We start from the raw sequence: 19,834 nt of genomic DNA, 5'->3' as shown, positions 1-19,834 counted from the left end.
ACTTCGTTTGAGAGTCGTTCCGATGGTGGGAGAACAAACTGGGCACCTGCGGAGGTCGAAAAGTCTGCTGGAGATCGGGCAAGTAGGTATGCAGCGGGTGCTCTGTGACTGCAAGACTGGGGATGTCCAGGAACCATGAGGGAATGTTGCGAATAGTCAAGATCAAGCCGGGAAGTCTCAGCATCTTCCCACGCGAAGAGGCTCGCGTCGATCGAAGACCTCATGATCTCTTCCTGCAGTCGTTGGAAGGCATGTCTCCCTTCGCCGTATAAGGTCGTCATGTTGATCGAGAAGATGCCCATGAGGCAGTACGCCTCGTCCTCTACTCGCGTTGTCTGGCGCTTGGCCGCCCAAGCCATACGGCAGGCAACGCTGACATCGGAAATTGGCTTCTCCATCTTGAGGACGGTCGCGGGTACGCTGGTGATCTCCTCCAGCACGTCCGACATTTCCATCTTGGTGCCGAGTATCTCCCAGTCTTCCGAGAGAAAGATGAGGAACGCGGGCGCAATGAGCTCCTGTAGGGTCCAGCCTCGTATATGCCATCGGCTCGTCCTGAAGGCGGAATGCTCCTGACGCAAGGTTTCCGCATCGCTGGTGGGGACGTCTCGAAGATAGGCATAACAAACCTTCGCCAGGGAATAGTAGCGAAACATAGAGTTGAGGGCCTCAGAAAGCTCGGAGCTGCTGGATTTGTTTATACAGCAGGTGTCGTTCCAGATCCAGAGGTAGCCATGGCGTTCTGCAACGACGCAGCACTGGCGCACCTTGTCTGGCGCATGGTCGCGAGGAATATTGCCAGTTATCGCGCAAGTCTGCCGCAGGTCTTCCAGGTCCTGGAATGATGCCTCTTTTGCGTCCCAAACGTGAGAGAGGATGGCATATCCTTCTGGCACCTGCTCTGGATCGCTGAAGTAGCGGAGCTCTGCGCGTTCCGTGCTGAGAAGCCACATCTGCCACGTAAAGCATATCTAAGCACCAAGGATGATATGCATGGAGACAAGTACTCACGTGTACTTGTGGGGAAAGCCCAAGCCCAAGTGTCAAGCTGATGTCTACTGAGACTCTGACGACACGATAGGCTGGTTCTACGGTTTGGCGTCTCCGACATTGCCACGAAAGGCGTCTCCCACAATGCCACGAAAGGCGTCTTTCAGAAGTATGAACACATACATTGGCAAGGCTTGTAGCATGGGGCTGACTGCAATCTCCGTGTACAAACCCAGAGAGTCAATGTGCAGGATAGTAGAGTGGTTTAACATAACCAGAGTCGATGCCGCACGAGCAGAATGTAAGACTGCTACGGAAAGACAGGTGAACCATCACGTGACTGTCACGGTGGCCCCGGTCACCCCCACACAACCTCTACCTAGGCGGTATCGCGAATCTATTCAGGCCGTCTCATCGATCCATGTAACTAGGCCTGTCTAGTACAAAACATTGGCTTCTTGGACGAACTGATTGCCGAAGCTGAGCTATAGCTGCTGTCTCCCTCGAGTGGTCCACGCCTACGTGGAAGGACGAATGGCCTGCTGGCGGGGCCACTTCTCGAGGGTGGCAGCAGAGCTCTGGAGAAGGATGTAATGCGACCCATCGCCCTATACGCAGCTGTGTCAACGTCTCTCCGCATACAAGCTACGACCCTTACTCACCACGAAGTTGTGAGGGAAGCCAGCGTCGAATGAAAGGACGCCCTCCAGGTACTTGATCTGCTCCTCCGACAGGGCGATGTTCAGACCCTCGATGTTGTCCTCGAGCTGCTCTACCTTGCGTCCGCCGACGATCGGGAAGACGTATGGGGTCTTCTGCATCACGTAGGCAATCGCCACTGATATATACAGTTGCTTCATTAGCTGTATCTTTCCCTTGACGATGCACTGGCGGACTTACCGGCTTGGATGCTCTTGGCGCCGACCTGCTTGGCGACCTCCTCCAGCGCCTTGCACATCTTACGCTCGTCCGGCGTGCGTTGCCAGTCCGGTCTATTGGCAGTGCGACCTGTGCGACGCCGTATATGCAGTTAGCGATCGTCCGCACCAGATGAAGGCCAGCACGTACCGTTCTCTCCCGTCTGACGGCGGCGTTCCTCTTCCTCGTCAGTACGGATGCGTCCACCTGCGAGTACATTCCAGGGCGCCAAAGCCAGACCTGAATGATAGAGGTGAGCCCTCGCCGTGGGTTTATGAACCCAAGTGATGTGACCGACCCTCGGCCCTCGCCATAGGGATGATGTCCCGCTCGAAATCTCGCTGAAGAATGCTCCATGCTCCCTGGTAGATGACGAACGGCGTCTTTCCAGCCATGCGGGCGTACGTGTTCGCCTTCGACACGATCCAGGCGGGAGTGTCCGAGATACCCTAGAACGAACTTAGGTTTCGAGCACGGGGAGAGAGGAAGAGTGCGTACCAAGTATAGCACCTTGCCTGAGACAACGAGGTTGTGAAGGCCGTTCATGACTTCCTCGACAGACGTATCCCAGTCCCACTAACCATGACGTCATAAGTCAACACAGGTCTATGAGCAGTCTACACAGATCACGAACCCAATGAACGTAGAAGATGTCGATATAGTTCGTACGGAGCTTTTTGAGGGATGCTTCTAGGGAGATATGCATCGACTTGAGGTTGTTACCGGCGTAGTGCACCTTCTGCGCGATATCCGTAGCAGCGCGTTTCCAGTTCGTCGAGTACTGCATGCAGTCGATAGCTCAGCACCAATGCCGATTCGCTACTTGCGACAATGGAGAAGATGCTGACCTTCGTAGCAATGACCATCTGGTCACGGATTCCGCGCTTCTCCATCCACTCGCCGATGAACTCCTCAGAGGACTCATCCTGGTAGGTGTTTGCCGTGTCGATGAAGTTGCCCCCTTTCTCGTAAAAGGCATCGAGCAGCTTGAAGCTCGACGCCTTGTCCATCGCGCCGAAACCCAGCGGCCCCCACTTATCGCCGATGCTCATCGCGCCGAGCTGGAGCGGGGAAACATGTACGCCGGCGAGTGGGGCGAGTTGGCGGTAGCGGCCGAGATTGGTGGGAGGTGCCGCGGCCGGGACCCAGAATGGTGCCATATTCTGTTACTGGTATGCTAAGATGCGCTGTGGGGAGGCGAAGAGGTGAATGGGTAATTTCAGACGATTGTGGGGCACTTACCCGGAGCACAGGCCACCTTATATACCAGCTTCCCACCGCGCGCCTTGCTGGAGGTCGGTCCAAAGCAGTCGCGCTCATTATGGCATCGCTATGCATAGAGGAGTCCCTTCGAAGTTAGAGTTCACAGCGAACCGCACTGACTAAGGGTACACGGCATGCCGCTGACCTGCCGTGGCTTTGACTATGCGACTTGTAGGGCCTCAGCAGATGCTGCAGGCGTGTCCGAGCGGAATCCCGATCGCGCTTTCGAAGCGACTGAGATGACTGTTGTCCGAGCGCTATGCAGTACCCTGTGAAGTTCGCCCCGACGCTGCCGACCATGAACGCGCTATCTCCGGTGGTGGCCCCACGTATCCCGCGATCACATTTGTGAGAGTTTCCGGACAGAGTGTTGTGCGAGGGTGGGGTGGTCCTGCAGGTTAGTATATAGCGGACCTCCAACTTCGCGTGTGACCGCGACCGGGTTGTGACGGTACCCGGGATTCCGGAATCCAACTATGGAGCGTTCCCAGAGAAAGAGCCGCGTGACTTTGGTGGCACACAGGCAGGATTTTTCTTGAGCTAGAAGATCATGCAGGGAGAACAGGCCTGAACAATGTCACCGGGCGGAGACTGAAGATGACTTGTAATAACCTATTGGCAGAGATCGTCAGACCACGAAGGCAACAACTTCACGCGATACACTAGTCAGAACGTTCCGAAAGAAGTATTTATAGGAGGTGCTTGGCGCACCTGCGTCGATTCGGCTCTCACCGGTGTGGCGCGCCGAGAGTTTAAAGCGATATTAGACATGGACCATTGCACTCTCAATTGAAGAACTTAAATGATCACAACTTGCGACTAATTTACAATCAGCCTTGCCCTCTACAGTAGCGATTCGATTCTAGACAAGGAACGAGACAGTCAGAGGGCGAAATCGCAAGAGAAGTGCAGCAAAATCACCTCCTTCCATGATCACTGTTAGACTGATGAATAGACGCACCCTTCATAATCGATTCAAGTTCGTCGGATACAGAAGCACTAGCACTTCCATATGGACTTCGTGACGTAGCATGTACGTTGTCAAGAAACAGTGGAACACATCGGGCGCTTGCAAGCATGGGCTGAAAAGCGATGGCTTTGGATCCTAACAAAGCCAAACAACGTTTAGCGGGATGGGCCTGTGCTCCGAGGTGACCGAGCCCTCGTTAACGTTCAACGACGCCGCCGTACCCACAAGTGTCAGAAGAAGCTGTAATAATGGATAATACACTATGATATGCAGGCGAGAGCGATGAAACATTGCAAATTGTTCCGTGACAATTCATCTACTAGTCCAGGCCACTCCGTGACATCCAGCGGGGCGAGATGTTACAGGCAATAATGCGTAACAGAAGCCGGCGCAGGCACAGGCATTGGTATTACCGACGTCCATTCATGCGCAACCATTGTTGCTCCGCTAAAACAACAAGCCAAACACTGCGCTTGCGAGCACGAACGCTGCCGCGGACCACGCAGACGCCGCCAAGGAACTCGGCCGTTGGGCTGCGGCGCCGCTGACCTTCGAGCCGGTCAGGTTCGACGGTGAGGAGCTTCCATAAAGCTGTATGTTGCGGAAGTATGCGTTGACATCGGACGGGGGTGCCCATGAGGAGTCGCTGCCGCCGAAGAATGTGGAGAAGTAGAGACCGCCGATTGTAAGGCTGGACGCGCTCCGATATTGCAGCGCTTGCTGGTCGAGGGCCTTGACATTGTTGTAGCTGGACAGTCAGGAGTTGAGAACAAGACAAGGAAAGTCTCGAGAAGGAAGGTCGCGTACTAGAGCGTGACCTCTCCATTTGCTGTGTCCACAGGTTGGTTAAGACGCACGAGCATCGTTACGCGATTCCACCTAGAGACAACAAATGCGTCAGTCAGGTATTCGATGGTTGTCTAGCGACTGATTCGACATACTGGCCGGGAACGAATGCGAACGAGCCGCGATCTATACTTGTGCCAAACCCGTCGGAGTTGCAACGGATGGCCGAATTCGAGCATATGTTGTTCGGCGTTGGGACATATGCATATACTACGCGGTGGAAAGCAAAAGACCAAGTTAGATATAACGAAATGAATCACGTCTGGCTCTTACGAAACAAGACGACAAGAGCCTTGGCAACAAGGCCCGACCGCTACGATTGGTAGGGGACGGGAAGCGCAACCTAGGAGAGAGGGACGCACCTTCGCCAGCCGCATTCGTCCGCCACATGACACGCGTACTGAAACAATTGGTGCCGTTCGCCGCAGAGCCCCCCGAGCAGCCGTCGGGATCTGGACCACCCCTGAGACCCGGGAGCTTGCCGCCCTTCACGAAGTCGAAGTTGGAGTCGAAGGCGACCTCGTACGTGACGAGCACGCTCTGGAACGAGGACCCATCCGAGGTGTTCCACAGCGAGTATAGTTGCATTCCGCTGGTCTCGCTACCGACCTGGCCTGCAGGGTACTTCACCTGGAGTACTGGTCCGGTGGTGTTGGATGTGGAGGACGGGGCGGGGTTGTTTGGGAAAGGGTCGTTCACGAACGCGATGTTTCCGCCGCCCTGCTGGATCTTGCCCTTGCTGAGCGACCAGCCCTGGACAATGAAGGATTGCGCATCAGAGTTGGAGAGTGTTGCTGTGGGGAAGGGGACGGACGTGGATGTCGAGAGGGAGTAGAGAGAAGCCAGAGTCGGCGCGTCAGCTATTTGTTGAGACCATGAGGGCGCCGCCGCGGCGAAGAGAGTGAGGATCGTGAGCGCAGAGGGGAGCATGGTGGACGTGAGACAGCGAGCTCGGTCTTGGAAAGAGGATCGGAAAGACGGGCCCAGCCCTGGGTATTGAGTGGAGAGAGGTGTGAGGGTCGAGCGAGCTGTGCAGCCGCCCACGCCCAACCCGCTATAGTTAGTGGTCGCCCCGAATTTCGCATCTTCGCGAATGTTCTCACCGTGGAATATCCTCCCCGCTACGTCAACACTACGCTGATGGAAGATCTGAGTTTGCAGCTGAATAGGACGTTCAGAGATGAAAAGTCAGCGAACGGAAGAGAGAGAGTAACGCTGCACAAATGCATAAGAGGTGTATGTAGCTGTCGGCTGTTGCCGTGTGGCGCTTCCCGAACCGCTTGTCAGTCGGCCTTCGTCTACTTGCCATGCGCCAAGGGACATTTGTAGCCTCGAAGTATTTCGACCATCTGGTGAGTCCGAAGTCTGGCAGCATCCCTTGCCAGGCTGGGGGTTTGCAAGATTCGGAAATTTTGCAAAACCCCGAGTCCGCGCTCTCTTCCTGACGCATCGCTCTGACATCTGAGACTCTTAATCTTACACTTGTTTCGACATCCTCAACCGATTTTCTGAGCAAAACGAGTCGCCTTTGCGCAAGCAGAAGATTCAGTTACACCTTGAAGCGGATGGACGCCCTACTTGATACGCAGATCTCTAATTGTTCCTCAATTGTGCTGCACCCACCGCCTGCCCGCCTCTGCTTCATAAACAACCCCTATACATGCAGGCGACCAAACGGAAAACAGGCGTTCGAAGATAGATGTTGATAGCAGTCAAGGCTCAGGCCATGATGGGTCTCAAACCCGAACTCGATATTGCAGAAGTGTGAGGATGGGGAGAAGGGACGAGGCGGGATGTTCGTGAACAGTGAGTATCATTACTACGTGAAGCACAGTCGAAGCATACGTATACGGTACTGGGTGGGCGTGAGTACCTGAGAGTAGATTGTCTTGTATGGAAAGAGACCGCACGACAAGCGCTGTTCCAAGGCCCAGGACATTGTACACCGTAGGGGGCGATTGATTGTCAGAACGCGCCATGTCAGAGAGTCCGTCGTGACGTGCATGCACCGCCTTCAAGTTGTCACAGCCTGAGGGGAAGGAACGTCCAAGAACGTGATTGCAAGGCAACCTAGCCAAGCCATCTCGACCGCCGCGCGTCCGATGGGCGTGAGCGTGTAAGTTGGGCTAACCTCGTCCATCATCCCCTCTTCATGCAGGGGCAACGGCGGCCGAGGCGGTCGATTTTCCTCTATCGCCATGGCGAGACCAATGGAGACAAGACCCTCCGGAAGGAACTCGACTTCCTTCTCTTTCCCGGAGCACACCCCAATGACAACGTCGCCAGGGTGCTGCTCACGGATCGAAGCGGGAGGAAGAGCTGCCATAGCTTCGGCCATAGGGCCTGTGATTGCTAAACCTTCGCTCGGCAGACGAACGTCGGTTCCGAGGAAGTCCTCACGGGAGACTAGGCGAGCGCACACCCGAAATGCAGACCTTGGGATCCTCTTCGTCTCTGACGCTATGAAAGTAGGGATCGTTAGCGAATCGGCCCGAGGGAGTTTGCTGTTAGTGTCACCTTGTGTTCCCTTGTCCCCGCAGTCGTCGAAGGGCACGTAATAAACGATGAGATACTGGCGCTCCTCGACGGGTCGAATGTACTTGGAGCCGTCCACTCTAGCGAGTGTAGAGAACTCATCTGTGTCGCAGGGCCAGAGGGGGAGCAGCATCCGGAATGCGTCGGCAGGAATATGCCGGAACAAATCGACGCCCTTGACAATTTCGTTGAGGTTTCGGAGGAATCTCTCGCGTTCCTCCTGCTTGGAGCGAGGCGCTAGAGTGACCCAAGGCGGCAGTGTAGAGCGGAAGAGCGGATACGGTAAGGGGCCTACAGGTTTGCCCCTGGCGCCGAAATTGCTGCCTCGTATACGGCGTGCGATCCTCTCTAGGATCCCGCCTCCACCGGAGTGCTCGTGCTCGACGTAGTTTCTAGAGCTCCGACGGATAGATGCGATGCTTTCCAAGCCAAGGGTCGCAAAAGCCTCAGCATGCGACGTCCTCGAGCGTCGTGTCTTGCTGTCCTCGAGATCCATGCCCTCTTCACCGAGACCATTTTGCGTCACTGGTGGCGGAAGCCCATCATAAGGAGTAATCGACGCATCGAGAGTGAGCCGGGGACAGATTGTACCGCCAGACGCTGCGATTGTAAAGGTAGCGGAGTCCGTAGATGTGTCCGGTGGAGAAGCGACGGTGGGAGAGGTCGACATAGAGATTGGGGACGTCGTGTACGGCCGTCGTATTGGACTCTCTGCCTCCATGATTCGGCTGATCGCAGCTCGCCTTGCGCCGTTCAAAATGAAGCCACCGGGGCTGGCAGCCTGGTTGATTGAGTCTGATACACCAGGTTGACTCGACCTGCCTGTGCCCTTCGCCTGTACGTCCGTCGTCGCAAGCAAGATGGCCTGGCTGGAGTGCACATGGAACGACGTCCCACCAGGCTTGTGCGCACGTTCAAAGAGACCGTATTTGCGGAAGATAGAGAATGCGACAACTCGGGAATGCCTATGGATGACGGAGTGTGGACCGTCTTTCGTGTTCCCGCGCGGGAGCGGGTTGGCGATCTGACGGACATTGATGCGCTGGGTGAGTGCTTTCGAAGGTCCTAAGGGTATGTACAACTCGCCAGTGAGTGTATCACGCGTATACTATAAGACTTCGTGGCTTACCTTCTCTCCACCGCTTCTCAACTTTGAACCTGCCCAAGTACTGGTGTCGCCAAAGCTCGTGTATACTAGGCGGGACAGTGTTGACGTTGGAGCCGTCTGTCATTTCCTTCCGGAAGCTCCACCCCTTGATCCGTCTGGTATAGCATTCGCAGACCTCATCGTCGCGTAGTGTCGCGCTGGACTGACGCCCGCTTGAGATGGAATTATCGTATTCCTCCGGGGAGCGAAGAGAGCTGGCGTCCGATACACCTTTGGGGGAAACATCTTGCAACTCGAACTCGACAAATGCTCCGAGATCTCCATCGCCATCATCGTGTGGCGTAGTCGAGCTAGAGTCTATTTCCGAATCGGCGCCAGAAGGTGTGTATGAGATGGATCTCGTTCTTAGAAGTTACAGCTGAGAGGTGAGGTAATTGAAAACACACCACCAAGACAGTCAAATGATGCAGGGTGCGGAAGAGATTCGGCTTGGTCCGATGGATCGACCAGGACATCTGAACGATCCTTGATAGAGTGAGAGTACATAAGCATGGTCGTTTGAGATCGTGAAAGAAGAAACGACGCACTCCAACCAACGTGGAAACATCGTCATATTCGGATGCGGAGTAATTGTCGACTTCAGAGGACTAGAGAGATTTGACGACACAAGCAAGTCAGTTGCACGATACGAGGAGAAATTCACGCATCGCTTTACTCGCCTTCAGCATTGAGTCCAAGAAGGGGGCAGAAGAGACATCTGTGATCCAGACTGAAGAGTTACTTGGCGAAGACATCCCAAGAGGTGGTTATCATTATAGCGTGGTATGATTGTAACATGTCTGACTTTATACCTGAGCGGTGTACTGCATGTGGCATGAGAACAGTCAGTTTGTAGTCTGGCAACGAAGGCAGATGCGCCGTTCATGTCGCGACGCTTCGTGATGAACACAACTGTGGCAGTCAATGATATTCCCAGGCCGCGCTGTGCTGTCAAGATGTTTCAGAAGCAGAGGTAGGTCATCCAGTTTATCAGCAGCTGAAGCTTTGGGGGACGAGAGATCCGCACTGCCTGCTGGCCTGATAGGATCATCTCATAGGTATACACTCAGACATCCCATGGGTGCAAGTCCTGTTACGGTTGTGGTACGGCTGTATTGTTCCGAATCATGCTCACCGATCTACATCTTCAGGTGATCTCATTTTACAGGAGCTACCACATCGTCAGTAGAGAAGACATCCACGAGCTCGCGTCTAGGCGAAATGACTGCTAAGACCTTTCCTTCGTAGCCTAGGAGACCGCCGTTGGCTGTGGCAACCAAATCATGCTGCTGGCCATGGTAATCGAGGCCTAAGAGCTTTTCTAGGTTCACAGTCGCCAAGGCAAGCGCTGCTTCTTTCGATAGGACTCCTGAATCTAGCATTGCCTTGATTGAGAGTAGAAGTGAGGGCATGAGCGGAGAAGTTCCGAATGGAGTCGTACCTCTCCAATGTCGAATCGCAGATTACGTGCGCGAGAGTTGGCCATCTCGGGTACTCCAGGATGACCGAGCGCCCCGATACCGCGGGGACCAACGCCGACGGTGATACCGCGTTTGACCAGGTATCCAATGAGACTGTCTGCGCTCATCGGAGGTCCAGGTAGCCTGAAGTACAAGTCAGAAGCAGCAAAATGCAAAAAGGAATCCCGTCGCTGACGTTCGTCTCTCGTCCCAAGTATAGGGCTAGAAACGAGGTCAGAAGCTATACAACAGTGTATGGGGCACGTATACGTACATAGGATCTAGTTGGGGTCACAATAACGCCAATCCTCGCTTCTGCGAGCTCATCCGCAACTAGATGGGCCTCCGTAGCACCCGCTATAGTAAGTGTGAACGGAGTACCCGTCTTGGTTTCGACCTCTTTTTTCAACGACACTAGAGTAGCGATGATGTCCGCACTTCCGACATTGATGATCAGCGGCAGCGATCCCTATGCCGTATATTCAGCAGCCTGACACCACGTGAGGATTTCGACAGGGTAAAACGCACGTTCGCCACCTTCTGGAACCACTCTCCTACATCGCCTTTGACTTCCTGTGTCAACAACCGCCTCAACGCGCCAATTTTGGTGCTCACGCTCGGCTCGGAATCCCCATGGGAAAGCGAGACGTGAACAGCAACGACGTCACTGACAACGGCCCCGCGGTCAAGCTTGTGCGGTGCCCCGAGCGAGAATGCTGTGCTCAACCCACTGAGCCAGGACTGATGCGACGGGGAGGTGACGCTGACGGTGACTCCCGCACGGTATGCGAGCAATGCATCACGCGTACCAAACTGGAGACCGTCCACGGCCTTCGCGATGTACCCCCCAGGACCAAACAGAGGCGGCTGGCTGTCCAATGGGTCTGTGATATATCCATCTGACGTGGAGGCTTCGTATGCGATCTCCGTCAGCCCCAGACCTGTGCCGTAAGCTACGAGTGCAGGCTGGATCGCGCCTCCCTGTAGGCTGATGGTCTCTGCATCGGGAAGGGAATGATACACATCGCATGAAGAGTTGCGGCCGAAGCATACTACTCTACCGCCCTGTACGACCACGATGCCAGACGGCTGAGAGTTGGCCCCCGCTGATTCTGCCAGGAGATCGATAACAGATTCCGCTGTTGGCGACCAGAAGTGGGAGACGTTGGTGAAGATAACAGACTGGTCGCGATGTCTCGGCTCAAGAGGTGGTAGGCCATTGTACTCGAGGGCCTGCGCAGTCTCGCGGTCCCAGTTCGGCGCAGAGGGGGCCTGCTGATGCGAGGCGGGTTTGACCACTGTGTGCGGATGAGAGATCTGGAGAATGCCATCGATGATGACCTGAGTAGGCGTCGCCCCCAGAGAAAGCGGATGGCTGTCCCACAGGACAACATCTTCCCGGATCATGAGTATGAGTGGAGAGGAGAGACCATTTTGATGTGACAGGAACAGTACCTGCGTCATAGCCTACACCCCCTGCATCAGTTTCTGAAACAAGGCAGAAGCATTTCTGCCTGACCTTCTCTGATGAATCCGATGCGGTGATCGAGGCCAAGGATCCTTGCTGGAGTGCTGATGACGGAAGCTAAGGCGATGTTCTCAGGTAGACCCCAGTAGTGCGCCATCGCAGCCTCAGCAAGCAGATTACGAGAGGGGATGGCAGAGTGGTCCGACTGTGTGATTGCCATTGAGAACAGCCAGCGGGGAGCCTCGAGGACGCTGACTTGCCTTCATGACAACATCGAATCCCTCGTCGGCAAGCACCCGGGGAGCAAACTCGGAATGCAGATAAGCCTCACGCTTATACCTGACGAAAGGAAATGAACATCTCGTTGTATTCGCTTGTAAGGGTAGCTCATGTACCTTGCAAATGTCGAAAAGATAGCGAGCGCAGGGGGCTTCTCTGCAATGTCATGTTGCGGTCACTTTGTCTTGACACCGAGCAGATAAAAGGGAGGGACGCACTTCCATAGGCGCGCCTGAGCACATCGGGAATCAACCAGGCCTCATGAGCATGGTGGAAGGCCGCAACTTCGAATTGGAATTCGTTGGATAACTGGAATGGGATTCAACCCTGATCAACACCGAATTGATACATAACCTGTTTCAGACTGACGCGGACGAAGTTGTCGATGTCAGTTGCCTCGTAGCAATGAGTTTGCACCTAATCACTCTATGAGGCATGGTTCTGCAGAGGATATATGTATGAGTGGCTCTACCTTGATTTTGCCTCGAAGTACGTCGATAAGGGGCTGCCACTGCAAGCTGTCCGGGAACTGCCGGGAACGCAAAGAGCTCCAGTCGCCTGATAGAGCCTTCTCACAATAGTCATCCTGGGCAACTTTGATGCTCCGAGCAGTATCGTATCTGACCGTGGCGTCACCATTTGAAAAGACATTTCACATGAGGACAGAAATACACATACGCTTGGCGAGTCAGCCAGACAGAGTCCATACGAGTATCCCTATAATATTTAGGGTTCTCGCCTTTCCAAAGAGTCTACTGAGTACCCAGGTGTCTTGAGCATAGGTTCTCGCTTACCACAGGCGTGTCTATGAGTGAGTAGTGATCAGCGGATCGATCTTCTCATCAGACATAATAGAAGCCGACTTCATATGCCCCCAATGACGAGCGGCCTCAGGGGAATGGTCTGTGCCATTGAACCCCAGGTACGGGTCAAGCAGCATAGAAGTAGGCGAGCGCTCCTTCGTCGGCCGCAACTTCATGACTAATCCCTGTCCGCCTACAGGAGGAACAGTCAACTTAATACTGATTCACATATACTGAAGGTAAGCCTACCAATGGCATTGAGCGAACCAGGGAGAACCAGGGACGTAGTCACCCCACCAGAGATGGAACTCTCATAACCTGATTGCGCCTTAGGGGCGTTCAGCTGAATTGAACCGCCCACAGAGCTACATACCGAGGTCATGAGTATTGAGGCCATCGAGGCGTCGCAGCCAAGGAGTTATTGGTCCATTATACGAATTGTCATCGTCGGAGCCACGGAGAGCAGGCGTCGATCCTCCGAGATGAGAATGGAGATCAACGATACTGTCCGATATCAGCCTCCCAGGCTCTCTGTGAAGCACGGGAAAACCAACCCGGGGGTAAGCCAAGCACTGATGAAAGATCGTCAGCATGCCAGCGGACACGTTGGCAGACAGCGGGCCTACCCTTGCGCGTCAACCACAACCACATCGCCAATGTTAGCTAATAGCTCATTCGGAACGTCCCCAGTGGCTTTAATGAGTCCGTCATCAAGGAAGACATCCCCGTGCAAGACTTCCTTGCCGTTGCTATCGCCGGACCAGATCGTAGCATTGCGGATGTAAACGGCCTTCGTGCCGGGTTGATACCTGTCGGACCGAGCACGAGAGTGAAAGTCGACATGTGGTCCAGGTTTGACGTGCAAGGAGCGACACTTGGCTAGAAGAGACTCCGCGTCTAGAGGAACGACCACGCCTCGATCTTGAAAGCTGAAAAGCCTTGAAGAGAGGTAAAGAGTGGAACTAGTCGCCAAGAGGAGAAGAAAACCAAGGAGAGAGCGTCCAATGCTGCTCTTGCCCTTCACCACGCGAGGCGCCATTAGAGCCGGAAGTCCAGTCTGCATCCCCTTGCGGGCGACAGAGTCCATTGGAAGTTGGCGGTCGCAGCGAGGGTCCACAAGTACTGCATCAACGTAGCACCTCCTTGCATGCGGCGCGATCAGAATTCACACACTTCCTCCACGATGGCGTCAGATTGGGTGATCTAGAGTCGAGGTTAACTTATAGATATTGGTCCCTGACTGTACCCAATGGTGATAGTCAGCTCAGGTTATACGAACTACATAACTCTTTGAGACTGTACTACTCTCAGCTGCGGACCTGCGGCTTCTGTATACGCTGTTCAGCCGCCAGCGGCGGTTCGGACGGGCTGCCGGCGTACCGGCCCAGATCCAACGTGGGCGAAGAGTCGGTGGCAACTTTCCGGATACCGATCACACTAGTGACTACATAGGCCTTATAACGGCGCTGGACGCATCAGAAGCCTTGAACGATTCCGATGAACACCAGTCGCTCGTCGCAACGCAAGGCTTCGGTGCATCAAGCCATTACACTGCTTGTGCCAAGCCACTGCGGCTTTGAAAGTATGTAATGAGTTTCTTGAAGGTCCCGACAACATGCTCGCCGTGCGATACATATGCGAACTACGGAGAGCGAAGGACAGCCAGCGGAACTACAAACAGGCACATAACAAAGCAGAAACGATAAGAATAGGCTGTGTCACTAGCAAGTCAGGTATACGCTAAGATATTAAGCGTTGTGAACGCAATATTCTAGCGGGATATTCAGTGTGGGGGATACTGTGTAATCTAGGCGCGTTGCGAGTGTAGGAGAAGAACAAAACACGATTACAATTGCCTGCATGGCATCATCCGAGAACCAGATAAAAAGGAGTGAATGATGGCAGATCGAGACATAGCGCGCTGCACAGGCCCTCAGGAGGACTTGAGGAAGTATCTGCGAAGATCCGACTTGTCGCCCGTACCGGCCTTTAGAGTGGCTGCACGCTGATAGTGCACGCGGAACGAAAGACGCTGAATCACGGCCTTTGCGCGGGAGCGATCGAGGTGAGCAGCACGAGTGTCCACTGGAACTCAAGGTGATCAGGACATGTACACGAGAACCGCAGATAGCAACAAAGACGTACCGATCTTGCCATGAAGTAGGTCAAGGCACCTCGAGACTTGCTGAAGGAGGGTCAACTTCTGCTCTGGCTCTTTCTCTTGTACCCTTTCCCCGTCAGCGCCCTCCTCCAGCTCGGACATCCGCGCCTTTGGAACCACCTGCTTCTCGGCCAAGGTGTATTCGTCGACGTCAGAAAGAACGCGGCCGAGTATGAACAACTTGCACGTGAGGTCATCGTGGTAACCCTCCTTGCCCATGTTGCCAACGACGTCGAACGATTTACAAGAGCCGGGCTCTGGCACCAAAAGATCGACTACCGGCAACAGGTCCGGGAGGTTCTTTTGGTACTCTGCTGGAGACGGCGTGGTATCCAGGAGCAGAGACCGCGCCACGCATCGCGCCATGCGGACAGTTGAGGCGGAAGTCCCGGGTATGAAGGACATGAGAAGTGCTTGGGTGGGAGGTGACAGGATCTTCCCGAAGGTGACGAGCTTTGTGCATGCGTCGAGCTCCACTTGCTGCGCAAGGTCCATCGCTTGCTCAAGACTGTCACAAGCCTTTCGGATGTCGATTCGGACGCCCTCTGGAGTTGTAGGGTCCATTCCGATCAATACCATGGCAAGTAGGACATCGCTGAGCTCCTCAGTGGCAAAGGACCTAGGAGCGTGTGTAAGTCATTCCACATACACGACGAATGTGCGGTCAAGGAACGTACTCGGCGTAGGAGTTAACAAGGGAAGCGAGACGATAGCACATCTCATCTCGCTCCTCTATACGAAGGGGTACACCTAACAACGGTGCGGAAGGTATTGACCACCCATGCTCTTCAAGAACGGTGGGGGAGGCCCCAAGACGGCACAAGACGCGCAATACAAATGAGAAGTCTAGTGCCGACCGACGAGAGTCCGCTCGCGGGGCGAGACGCATCAGCTGAGTGTATGCCAGGGTGCGCAGCGATGAGTCGCCATCCGAAAAGGCTAAATGTCAGATGTCAGTACGTTTCGTGAGCAGGACGCGGAATGTGAGTAGGCATACCTACGTCAGCCAGCCACGGCACAATGAGTGAATACTGCGCCATGGCAAGGAGCCCCACAAGCCCTGACGATAAGAGGGCAAATGCTTGTTTGATATCTACGTTCGAGGGAAACGTGAGGGTGCATATACTCAACAACGAAGACGGGTACGCACCATTCTGCCTAGTAGCGCGCATCAAGAGCTGCAACATCGCGTTTCCGGATACGTCGATATCACCACTAGGGATGATAAGGCTGAACTCCATGTCCATGCTCGCATCACGTTCAGCTGCATCCACGGGACTCCATAGAGGCACCCCAACAGGCTGCTCGTTCTGCTTCGCAAGCGCCTTCGCCAAGTTCTCCTTCATATCCTTGGCCAGAATGTCTCCGACAGCCGTCGTCTCCTCGTCCTCATCGTAGGTCCCAGCCCGACTTCGGCGCGACGACCTATGCGAGCCCGACGGCCCGATGACGGGCGAACTCGTCTTGGATTTGCTCTTGCGGTGGTCCCGCAGCAGGTCCAGCCCACGCTCCCAGTCCTCGTCGCTGCTCGAGCCGTCCTCCTCGTCCTCCATCTCGGAGAGCTGCTCGGCCTCGGACTTGGAATTGGCAAGGTCCTTCTCTGCCGCGCGGACCGCGGCCATCCCGGTGCCGTTCCGCTCCTCGCGCTTCTTCTCGCGCAGGAATACCTCGATGGGATTCTTGGACGGCTTGCGCCCCTCGGGTGGGGGAGTGGTAGGCCGCGCCTTTGGTTTGGAGGAAGGCGAGTTGCGGCGGAGGTAGTATCTTTGTGTAACCTCAGGCGTGGGTGTCGGCGCAATGGCCTTGGCTGGTGTACTGGCGCCGGGGCAACAGGAGGTCAGTATATGCGCCTCGATGAGACTAGGGAATCCAGCGACCCACACTTGCGTCCTGCTCTTGGCTTTCGCCTTCTCAATGAGGGTGGCAAAGTCCTCTTCGCCGCTACTTTCCGACTCAGAGTCACTCAGCGAGCCCACATCGATCGCGGACTGCTCCGGGCTTGAATGCGCTGCAGCGTATGCGCGCGCCTTGATGTCCGCGATGAGCTGCCTAGTCTTGCTCTCTGTGTCCATTGGCTCTACCTGAGGAACTTCCTCAAGGGGCATGTCCGTAACGCTCGAGGGAGGCGGCGTCAACGAGCAGAACGCCTCCGACGGAGACGCATCAAGGATTGAGCTCGAGCTGCGCTGCAGAGCGGAGGTTTCGGGCCGGGATGCCGGCGTGGCCAAAGATGAGCACGGTGTATGCGGGTACTGCAGTTCGTGACCCCTAGGTCGTTTCTGGTAGGCAGGCATCTCGAGCACGTCTTCGGAGGGAGGGAAGGGGTCAAATTCGACGTCCATCGACACCTCGCTGAGCTCAGAGAATGGAGAGTAGAAGGGATCGGACTGGACAGAGTCGGCTTGGCTGGGTGGGCCGGCCAAGGTCTCCTTTCGCCACTTGACGACGCTCTCCTGGACTGCAGCCGGATCTTTCGCGACGGGGATCCTAGGCAAAGTGAGCTCTTGTTCGTCCGACTGACTCGTGGGGACGAACTCTATGTCGTCCGATTCCGTGTCGTGGAGTGAGCTTGGCGGGAGTGGAGTGAGAGTAGAGGATGGGGAAGAAAGGCGTAATTTCTTGCGAGATGGGACAGTTGTGTCGTTTTCTCCGGCTACCAAGTTGTTGTCCTTTGGGATCAGAGGACGCTGCTGGCGAGAAGACTGACCTGTAGCGGGAGAGGACGCTGGCTGGACTGCAATGCGGGGCAGATGGACGACTTCTCGAGAGCACTCGGTGTCCGCGTCGGGGGGCGGAGAGAACTTGCGCTTCAGCGAGGGCTCCATGGCCTGAGCCGATATGGGTGTCTTCGAGGAAGATGGTTTGAGAGGAGTAGAAGCGTTGGAGGCAGCTTTCAAGCGGGAGCTCCGTTTCGGAGGCGGAGGGATCTCAACGCATTCCAAAGCAGCGTGTCCGGAGTGTGATCGTGCCTTTGTGAGCAGCGAGCCTTGCCGTCGCTGGGCCTTAGCTGGGATGTCCTTGGACGCAGAGGTCGTCCCACTCAAGGGGCGGGAGGTAGCGTCGCTTTTTCTCGGTACGGATGCGAAGGAGAGTTTCGTCTGTTTGAGGTCCTTCATGACGCGATGTGATCAACGTTGAGACGGGGAAAGACTGCGTGCTCCTCGTTTTGATCCTTCGTGACTTTCAGGATGGAGTACGAGTCCGCTAGTAAAGCTCCCCGTCGTCGTGCTGAGCGACCAGCGCGGAACCACCACACTGCAAACGCGACACTCGCGCAGTGACTGCTAACGCGTTCGTGACAGTCACGTTACCTGCCCCGGAACCGGGATCCCGAGAACCTCACAGGGACCCCGAGAATCTCACATGTGCCTTGTGCGCCTGGAGTGTGTACGCCCGATGCACGAGCGCACACGACGTGCGTTGCTTTCTCGACGACTCGGACGATATACTTACATGACATGCCTATGCGCCATGCCCAGCGAAAGCATATCATACACTCCGTAAGTCCTCCACCCTGACGCATTAGAGCGGCTGCTGACATTCGGCTCATACCGCAGCTCAGTTCACTCCTCTACCAGTTACACACCGTCTCCTTCCTCCTCTCTCCGAGACTATGGCCTTTGCTCTGTCGCATTGCAACTCAGTTCCAGTTCTCTCGCCCACGCGACATTGACTCGCAGCGGTCCCTCCGATTCTGGTTCATCCTCGTCGTCCTCGTCAACCTCCAGAGCTTCTACAACCACATATTCAAGGGGCCGGCGGAGGGGAGGTCGATCATCCTCGACTTTGTGGGCCTCGGTAAGTCAACATATAGCAGCTCACTGCGTGCGTCTCCAACACCTTGCATAGCCCACAAACCGTCGAAAGTTTTCCTGCTTTCTCTCGACTCCCTCATCGTGTTCCTCGAATTCATCCTCATCATCATCGCATACGAGACGTCCTTCGTGCTCGCCTCGCCGCCTGATACCTCAGACCCGCTTCTCCCACATCCTATACCCCCAAGTTCTGCATTATCACTCACCCTCGGCGACCCAGACACCAAGCCGCTCGATTCGGCATCCCCCGCGTATAACGACGAGCCCGAATATATCGTCGACATACGACTGGGCCCGCTTCTCCGACGGCTAAGAAACCCTCCAACACCTCCGCCGCCTCAACAGAACAACCCCAGCGACGAACTCCTTCCCCTCCCTAACACCACTTCCTTCCAGTTATCCCAGAGTCTTAACATGCTTGCCCGCGCCCGGGCGAGGATGCGTGAGCGCGCGGCTCGGGCTGCGGACAATCAGCGGACAGACCAGTCCGCAGGTGAGTCAGATAGGACGAGGGAACGACAGTCGGGCGAGCCGCGAGAGGAAAGAACTGTTCCTGGAGGACTAAGAGAGGAAGGGGAGGATGGTTCATGACACTGGCGTGTGCGCGCGGGGCATGTACCATTATAGAATGTGGTGACAGTGGTTCGTTGCGTGCCGATACGATATGATTGTAGCCGCTCGCCTCCGTGGCGACTAATGGGAATTCACCATTTCCGTTTCATCTGAAGACGTGAAAGGTGTGAGGCGAGGTACACGCAAGAGACCGCACAAAACTCACCGCTTCGCGCATGCATTGCCCGAACTTGTCGAACGCCTCTTTGCACGAATCCTTCTGGACGTCCGTGTATGTCGCTAGAATGCACTTTCCGTAAGCCGACGCTGCCGCAGAGCAGGTAGTGGTGGAATGCAAAGCGAGGCGGCGGAGAGGTGTGGTCGTGGTCTTTGTGACCTGCTTCATTGTTGTTAGAGTTATCCACCCTGTCGCAAGAGAAAGCGTCGCGAGGCAAGGATGAGCGTATTCAATGCAGATCAGACTTTGGAGAGGAGCTGAGGGAGCGTCGCTCCTACCTTTGGGCGCCTGCGGCCCGTACATCCTCGATGGGCGCTTCAAACCATGGCTCCGGGTTCCCCTGCTGCCGTCTCGCCCTTGGTTGCCAAATCTCTACCTTCAGGCCTACT

General features: G+C 55.3%; 7 protein-coding genes across 7 annotated transcripts; 1 reads left to right on the top strand and 6 right to left on the bottom strand.

Moving 5' to 3' along the window:
* Window positions 1-176: 176 nt before the first annotated feature.
* Window positions 177-1,089, bottom strand: DICSQDRAFT_78880 (HET-domain-containing protein; the record flags this gene model as incomplete). Its single annotated transcript, XM_007361634.1, has 2 exons — window positions 1,012-1,089; window positions 177-953 (listed from the first exon to the last, which is right to left on the bottom strand). A coding segment is annotated over exon 2 (777 nt), but the record flags the coding sequence as incomplete, so codon positions are not given.
* Window positions 1,090-1,197: 108 nt separating this feature from the next.
* DICSQDRAFT_159331 (Aldo/keto reductase) lies at window positions 1,198-3,257 on the bottom strand. Its single transcript, XM_007361633.1, has 9 exons — window positions 3,151-3,257; window positions 2,757-3,095; window positions 2,543-2,689; window positions 2,407-2,484; window positions 2,207-2,357; window positions 2,059-2,148; window positions 1,891-1,998; window positions 1,653-1,828; window positions 1,198-1,598 (listed from the first exon to the last, which is right to left on the bottom strand). The coding sequence occupies exons 2-9, from the start codon at window positions 3,066-3,068 to the stop codon at window positions 1,509-1,511; spliced, it is 1,152 nt and encodes a 383-aa protein (XP_007361695.1). The 5' UTR covers window positions 3,069-3,095; window positions 3,151-3,257; the 3' UTR covers window positions 1,198-1,508.
* A 1,117-nt stretch (window positions 3,258-4,374) lies between these two features.
* On the bottom strand, window positions 4,375-5,955 carry DICSQDRAFT_78873 (uncharacterized protein). The gene is made up of 4 exons (XM_007361632.1): window positions 5,350-5,955; window positions 5,083-5,197; window positions 4,949-5,020; window positions 4,375-4,889 (listed from the first exon to the last, which is right to left on the bottom strand). Exons 1-4 carry the CDS (start codon window positions 5,915-5,917, stop codon window positions 4,589-4,591), a joined length of 1,056 nt encoding a protein of 351 aa, XP_007361694.1. The 5' UTR covers window positions 5,918-5,955; the 3' UTR covers window positions 4,375-4,588.
* A 1,046-nt stretch (window positions 5,956-7,001) lies between these two features.
* On the bottom strand, window positions 7,002-7,655 carry DICSQDRAFT_51229 (uncharacterized protein; the record flags this gene model as incomplete). The annotated part of the gene is made up of 1 exon (XM_007361631.1): window positions 7,002-7,655. The coding sequence occupies one exon, from the start codon at window positions 7,653-7,655 to the stop codon at window positions 7,002-7,004; it is 654 nt and encodes a 217-aa protein (XP_007361693.1).
* A 2,115-nt stretch (window positions 7,656-9,770) lies between these two features.
* Window positions 9,771-13,787, bottom strand: DICSQDRAFT_132576 (uncharacterized protein). The gene is made up of 19 exons (XM_007361630.1): window positions 13,306-13,787; window positions 13,234-13,251; window positions 13,053-13,183; window positions 12,929-12,997; window positions 12,740-12,872; window positions 12,671-12,681; window positions 12,555-12,615; window positions 12,349-12,496; window positions 12,246-12,293; window positions 12,095-12,185; window positions 11,993-12,032; window positions 11,858-11,936; window positions 11,649-11,802; window positions 11,585-11,596; window positions 10,658-11,523; window positions 10,404-10,598; window positions 10,326-10,351; window positions 10,111-10,273; window positions 9,771-10,054 (listed from the first exon to the last, which is right to left on the bottom strand). The coding sequence occupies exons 1-19, from the start codon at window positions 13,716-13,718 to the stop codon at window positions 9,827-9,829; spliced, it is 2,886 nt and encodes a 961-aa protein (XP_007361692.1). The 5' UTR covers window positions 13,719-13,787; the 3' UTR covers window positions 9,771-9,826.
* A 485-nt stretch (window positions 13,788-14,272) lies between these two features.
* Window positions 14,273-18,083, bottom strand: DICSQDRAFT_177730 (uncharacterized protein). The gene is made up of 6 exons (XM_007361629.1): window positions 16,722-18,083; window positions 15,991-16,655; window positions 15,838-15,933; window positions 15,518-15,779; window positions 14,825-15,459; window positions 14,273-14,764 (listed from the first exon to the last, which is right to left on the bottom strand). The coding sequence occupies exons 1-6, from the start codon at window positions 17,954-17,956 to the stop codon at window positions 14,613-14,615; spliced, it is 3,045 nt and encodes a 1,014-aa protein (XP_007361691.1). The 5' UTR covers window positions 17,957-18,083; the 3' UTR covers window positions 14,273-14,612.
* Window positions 18,084-18,257: 174 nt separating this feature from the next.
* Window positions 18,258-19,618, top strand: DICSQDRAFT_132574 (uncharacterized protein). Its single transcript, XM_007361628.1, has 4 exons — window positions 18,258-18,340; window positions 18,398-18,638; window positions 18,690-19,377; window positions 19,434-19,618. Exons 1-3 carry the CDS (start codon window positions 18,299-18,301, stop codon window positions 19,244-19,246), a joined length of 840 nt encoding a protein of 279 aa, XP_007361690.1. The 5' UTR covers window positions 18,258-18,298; the 3' UTR covers window positions 19,247-19,377; window positions 19,434-19,618.
* Window positions 19,619-19,834: the final 216 nt, after the last annotated feature.

The sequence above is a fragment of the Dichomitus squalens genome (genome assembly GCF_000275845.1).
Source record: "Dichomitus squalens LYAD-421 SS1 unplaced genomic scaffold DICSQscaffold_3, whole genome shotgun sequence".
In the NCBI taxonomy this organism is placed as follows: Eukaryota; Fungi; Basidiomycota; class Agaricomycetes; order Polyporales; family Polyporaceae; genus Dichomitus; species Dichomitus squalens.
Note: the sequence above shows the minus strand (reverse complement) of the source record. Positions and strands in the feature narration are given on the sequence as shown.